The 6,421-nt window shown below is 49.1% G+C and overlaps 1 protein-coding gene across 1 annotated transcript; it reads right to left on the bottom strand.

Moving 5' to 3' along the window:
- Positions 1-1,425: 1,425 nt before the first annotated feature.
- LOC120693251 lies at positions 1,426-3,110 on the bottom strand. Its single transcript, XM_039976660.1, has 2 exons — positions 2,219-3,110; positions 1,426-1,852 (listed from the first exon to the last, which is right to left on the bottom strand). Exons 1-2 carry the CDS (start codon positions 2,766-2,768, stop codon positions 1,464-1,466), a joined length of 939 nt encoding a protein of 312 aa, XP_039832594.1. The 5' UTR covers positions 2,769-3,110; the 3' UTR covers positions 1,426-1,463.
- Between the last annotated feature and the right edge of the window lie 3,311 nt (positions 3,111-6,421).

Here is a 6,421-nt window from a genome sequence, read left to right as displayed (position 1 = left end):
TTGTCGTGCGGCGGGCGAGGCAAAGACGATCTCCTCTCCAACAGTGCCCGGCTGCCTGCCCGCCCATCCATGGGGCGTACGTGCCGATGGCGAAACGCCAATAAATGCCTCTTGTCCCCATCAAACCGCCGCTCCATTCGCTGAGCACATCCGCCTCCTGAATCCTGAATTCCTGATCCATCCTCTGCTTCTTCTTCTTTTTGCATCGCTTCAGTAAAGAAAAAACATACTCCTATGTATGATCTAGAGCATGTAATACTTTGTACGCTCTGCTCCATCTAACCGCCGCTCCTTCTGCTGTTTTTACTGCCTGTACGCTTGTTTCTCTGCTCGGCCGTTCAGACTTCAGAGCCGTGCTACTCTGTTTCATCTAAGCTGAGCCGGCAGACACTGTGCTGACTTCCAGAGTCCAGACGGCAGAAATTGGGCCAAGCAAATAACAAAACAAATCACAACTACCAATTGTTGTCCTATATGGAACGGTGATAATGTACTCCAAACTATTATAAGAAAATGGCTCAAGCAATAAGAAAATAAAATATCCCATCCCACACCTTATGCTGTTGCTCGAGTAGTCTGCTTGCTTGTCTTCCCTCGACAGGGAATCATCATCACCTGCCTTCCTGTTCAACTTCCAGTTAGTTCTATAACACCAGCAGTGCCAGGCACCATAACTAATCTATGAGCTACTACTGCTGCTAGCTCGGTAGAATGGGGGCGAACATGGGGAGTACATCGTGTACCGCCAACCATGAGCTACCACTTTGACTGCCAAGTTAATGAAGATCAACTTGCACACCAACATGGGCAGCAGAGGGCATCCTATACCACACATGATGCTTGTCCTCTATGCAAAGGACAACAGGGGGCAATGGCCAGACCCCCTCACCCCTTCCATTTGGAACTGGAGGAAGCCACCCCCACTTCTCATCTCTCCATGCACTTGTGCTCAGATTCCAAATGCGGTGTGGTGTGTCATGTGTGCTTCCATTGCTATTATAACAAGATGGGCAGACCCCATCACTTAAGAGAAAAAAAAGGCACATGCTTTTCTTTACATGGCCATGCAGCCTTCACCTCTTCTGAGCTCTGACTTGGGGGGCCACAGCAGATTTGCCAGCTGCGGCTGTGTTCACCTGGAGAAATGGTTTGTTTGCCGCTGAACTTTTTATAATCTCAGCAGCACGACTCATGAACAAGCCTGCCTAGTTTAGTCTCACTTTCTTACTTAGGGCTAAGTCCCAACAGGCACTTTTGCAGCTTTGAACTTTCAGACAGCTGCTTTCAAGCATAAAAGTCCACACATTGGCATGGTTAGTCCTGGGCCTCAGCTGCTGCTGTGTTAACAAAAGATTAGAGCTTGTCCTTTTGCAACCAATGTACTATTTTCCCCCCTTCCTTTTTGACAACCCCCCCCCCCCCCCCCCCCCCCCGGTCTCTTTCCCTTTCTTCCTCCACTCCGATCAACAAGATGTTGCTGCCAATGTACAATGCGAGGCGAGCATGTCGCAGACGGTCTCGCTCCTGATGTCCTCGAAGATGAGGGTCTCTATCCTGGCGCCGATCTCCCTCACCTCCGGCTCCATCTCCCGCCATTGCCGCATGGACCGCGACAGGTCCAGCTCCATCATCGCGGGGATCCTCGAGATGTCCCCCGCGATCTTCTCCCACGACGAGATCTGCTCCTCTATGGACCTGCCGGCCCTGACCGTCCCTTCCTCGGGTTCGTCCACCTCCATCTCGCAGAACTTGTCGTGGAGGTTGCAGCTGAAGCTGAAGCATGGGGACGCCGGGCCCAGGAAAGATTCGGAGGGAGGCGAGCTCCCGGAGGTCGATGGCTTCTCGTCCTCCCCTGTCGCGAGAACAGAGGAAAGAGATTAACATCATGTTTTTTTTCACATGTTAATCTGCATTATTATTATTTTTTTAAAAAAAGGATAATCTGCATTCTTCAGCTTCTGCCATTACTGAGGATACAGAAGAACACACATCCAATGATGTATAAAGACAAAATTTTGGCCTATAATAAGAAGACAAGGAACATTTGCAGACAAGAAATTTTAAAGAAAAAGAATCTTGAAATGATAACAAGCATGCCTGGGTAAAAAGAAGATAGCACAATGTGGTAATTTGCCATGGCGGTCAAACCTTGTAGCTCAGCTGCGAAGTGGAAACTGAATCAATCGTAATGGCAGTAGATGTGAGTGAGAGAGCTTACAGTGGGAATGCACCGGCGACTCCTCGTCGTCGGAGTGCAGGTTGAGGACGGAGACCGGGCTGAGCTGCCGCGACGAGTCCACGTCCACGTCGGCCTTCCACCCCATCCGCTCCTCCTCCTCCTCCTCCGCGTCATCCTCGGCGAACACCATGGCGCGAGGGTCGCACTCGCCGCTGTCGCCGAGGGAGCGGCGCAGGCGGCGGAACTCGCGGCCGCAGCCGGCGCCCGCTCCGGAGAAGCAGCCGGCGCCGAGATCCTCCCAGCGCAGCACCCGGCGCATGGCCCGGCTGCACAGCACCTTGCTCAGCGCGGACCGCAGGCCGCTCCCTACGCCCGCGACGCCGCTCTTGCGCTTCTTGAACCCGTGGTTGCAGAGCCTGAGCAGCCGCCGGCACGCGGCGGCGGGGCAGCAGCCCGGCCCTCCTGCACCTCCGCCGCCGCCGCCGCTCCCGCCACGGCCGCGCCGGGGCCGCCTTGCCTTGGCGGCCTCGACGAGGAAGGGCTCCTGCTGCTCCTGCAGCAGCTCCGAGAGCCTCCTCGCGGCGGCCATCGCCTCCTTCCGCTTTCTCGGCGCAATGCGCGATGGGTCGCGGCTCACCGGCGGTTCAGGAAGAAGGCACCGTGGGCGCCGCTGCTGCTCGTCGCGATGAAGTGACGGCAGAGCTCATGGAAGCGGCTGCGGCGGCTTGGCTGGGCGCGGGTTCTTGTGCGCATGTGACGGCAAAGGCAGTGGGAATAGGGGAGGGGAGGGGAGGGGATCATAGTATTCTCATATCTTGGGGCGGGGCGGTGGCGTGGTGCGAGCTCGGGGGTCCCCGCGGTGGTTGTTGGGTAGTGGGAGGGGAGTGAGTGACGAGTGGGAGGTGGGAGAGTGTCCGGGTGGAGAGTGTGTGGTCATAGGGGTGGTGGGGTGGTGCGACCGCGCGTGGAGGTAGAGGGAGGGAGGGAGAAGAGATGAGAGAAGAGAATGGGGTCTCGCCTCTGACTGACCTCTCGACCTCTCTCCGCCTCCGGCTCTGCAGTCTGATGCGTCGCAGTGGATGGCATTGTTGGCTGCCCGGCGGCAGCAGGGGAAATGTGCGAGGTTTTCACCGCCTGTCTCGCCGTGGTAAACATTTCTTTTAAGGTAGGGTCAAATTTTGGGAGCAGAATAGCTCATGAAAGTCTTATAGAGAATGCCAGATTGAGATCAACAAGAAAGTAGTACAGTATGAACATGATTCCAGTGCCTTTTTTTAGGGGGTGTTTAGTTGGTGAAAATTTTTGGGTGGACTACTGTAGCATTTTGTTTGTATTTGGTAAATATTGTACCACCATGAATTAACTAAACTCATAAGATTTTTCTCGCAATTTCCAGCTAAACTATGCAATTAGTTATTTTGTTTAACTACATTTAATGCTCCATGCATCGGGAAAATTTTGATGTGACAAGTGACTGTAGCACTCTTTGGGTTCTTTTTTGGACTAAACAGCCTCTTAAAAGGAATGGGTGTCAATGCCTTGATGATACTACGAAAAGAGTGATAAGGTGGTGTCTTTCTTAGCGTAGTGATAAGAGCATTTTCAACACATTATTCATCCCTCTTCTCAATACTAAAAAATTGATGTTTTGGTGATGGAGGTGCTCCAACAGATTACAAATCCGATCCCATTACCTATAAAATTTTAGTAATCACCAAAACACACCTCTCTCTCACCTAAATGAAGGGGATTTCCCCTTTACCCTATTATTAGTGATTGGATTTTGGTAATCTGCTGCAGCAACCATTACCGAAAAAACAAAAATAGCTATTAGTAATCTGTTGGAGATGTGTTTAATCACAAACATTCAGAGAGATATATGTAAACGGAGTCAAAAGATGTAGAAACGAACACTGATTTTGTGGCTGAAGATTTAAAAAGTTTTGGACTTAGGGTGTGTTTAGATCACTTTGTATTTTGCATTTTTATGTTTTTGGAAGGAAATCTTCAATATTTGAAGTACTAAATGTAGACTAATCACAAAACTAATTACAGATCTCGTCTGTAAACTAGGAGACGAACCTAATTAGCCTAATTAATCCATCATTAGAGCATATTTACTGTAGCATTACTGTATCAATTTAGTGTCTAATCACGTCATAATTAAGCTCATTAGATTCGTCTCGCGATTTACAGTCTATTTATGTAATGCGATTTATTTTTTACTACATTTAGTACAACATGCAAGCGATTTATAAAAATTTTGCATTTTGTGTTTTGGGATCTAAACAAGGCATTATATTTTCCCAAAAGTTGTATACCCTTTTTTCTGAAATCGTAGACTGTCTATGAACACTGGTGAAAAGATTTCAGTTAACATATGGTGGAAACTGATGGTAAACGCCCAGTACAAGCATGATGGAAGGAGAGACTGGTGCACGACCAATACCCGTGTGTTTGGTTGGGGGTTGGGGCGGGTTGGGATGGAGCTAACGCGCTCCCATAGCTGTTTAGATGGAGATGAGGAGGGTGGAGTTGGCTCCAGAGGGGAATATTCCCCTCAGATGCAGGTTCGACTCCTCCCTCAAAATCTGGCGAACGGAGCCGCTCCAACCAGGTTGGCTCACGTCAGCATCTCCCGTCGCCCTCTCCGTCTTCTCTGTCCGTTGTGCTCGCGACTCCCCTCGCCGCCCCTCGCCAGCCCGCCGCGCCGCCCATCTCTGGCCGCCTGCGCCGCCCCCATCTTCTTCTTCCCCGACCACGATGGGCTAGACCGCGCCGCCCCATCTTCTTCTTCCCCGGCTGTAAGGATCGATGGACCAAGAGGGGGGTGAATTGGGCCTTTTTCAAATTTCTAAAACAAAATAAAGTAACCTTAACCTATGCAATACTAGTAAGGCTCAATTCACCAACCGGCTAATTAAGCAAACTACACAAGCTATAAAGGATACAACAAGATATGAAACTAACCAAGGTAGAGCTAAGCTATGATCTCTAAGGTCAAGCACATGAATAATTGCATGAAAGTAAGTGCTTGAATGTAAAGAGTGTGCAAGAGACAACCGGATTTTTTCCCGTGGTATCGATGTGTTGGCACACACCCCTAATCCACGTTGTGATACTCACTACGAGTCTTGTCACCTCCCAAGTCACCGAGACGAGGGTGCTCACTAAGAGTCTCCGTTCACCATCCCGGCGTGGTAGAGCTCAAGCCACGTACAAACTTCTTCGGGCTCCCACAATCAACTTGGCAAGCTCCGGAAGAAACACCTCAATCACCAAGATCGCCTAGGTGCTGCCAATCACCAAGAGTAACAAGCTAGGGCCTTCACTTGAGCAAGAACCGATCACCAAGAATGGATGCACACAAGCTTCTCTCTACTCAAGTCCTTAGTCTTGCTTCTTGGATGATTGAATGATCAAATGTGTGGAAGATGAAGCTCAAGGTGGCTCTCAACAATGGTATGAGTGTATGAATGTTGTCTGGTGTCAAGAGACTTCAAAATGACACATTGGAGGGGTATATATAGGCAGCTCACGCGGATAGAGCCGTTAGAGAAAAACTGTCAGAAAAGTATGCAACGCCGGTTAATCCGACGGTCCTCCAAAAGTCATTGTCGGTTTAACCGATGAAAGTAAACTGCCCATTTGGAAAACTAGCCGTTACAACTCGGGCAATTTAACCGACGTACCATCGGTTTAACCGGTGAGTGTAGTTGTCCACTGATCAACTGAAAAACCAACTCTCTGGACAACTGCACCGACGCTAACTCAAATCCATCATCGGTTTAACCGGTGAGTGTAACCTTAGAAATCCTTGGAAAAACCAACGTTCTGAACAACTGCACCGACGTTTATTTCAAATATCGTCGGTTTAACCGGTGAGTATAACATTGAAACACCCTGAAAAACCAACGTTCTGGACAACTGCACCGACGTTAATTTCAAATATCGTCGGTTTAACCGGTGTATGTACTTGTCAAGACTCTGATAACTGCGTTTAACCGACGTATAGAAAATTGTAGTCGTCAGTTAAACCGGTGTATAGACTTTATCTGATTTTATCTTTTCTGATTTGAGTTTTGAATGAAATCCAAATATTCTTGAGATATAAGTTGAAAACCACTTATTTGAACTTCTAAGAACCTGAGTGACCATAGTGTGCATCCATTTTTGATTGACCATGTCCATGGTCAAGTTACTTGGTCTTAACCCCTCTTAATAGTGCAACCTCTACAAAAC

The sequence above is a fragment of the Panicum virgatum genome, chromosome 9N (assembly GCF_016808335.1).
Source record: "Panicum virgatum strain AP13 chromosome 9N, P.virgatum_v5, whole genome shotgun sequence".
Taxonomy (NCBI): domain Eukaryota; kingdom Viridiplantae; phylum Streptophyta; class Magnoliopsida; order Poales; family Poaceae; genus Panicum; species Panicum virgatum.
This window is presented reverse-complemented; position numbering and strand designations above follow the sequence as displayed.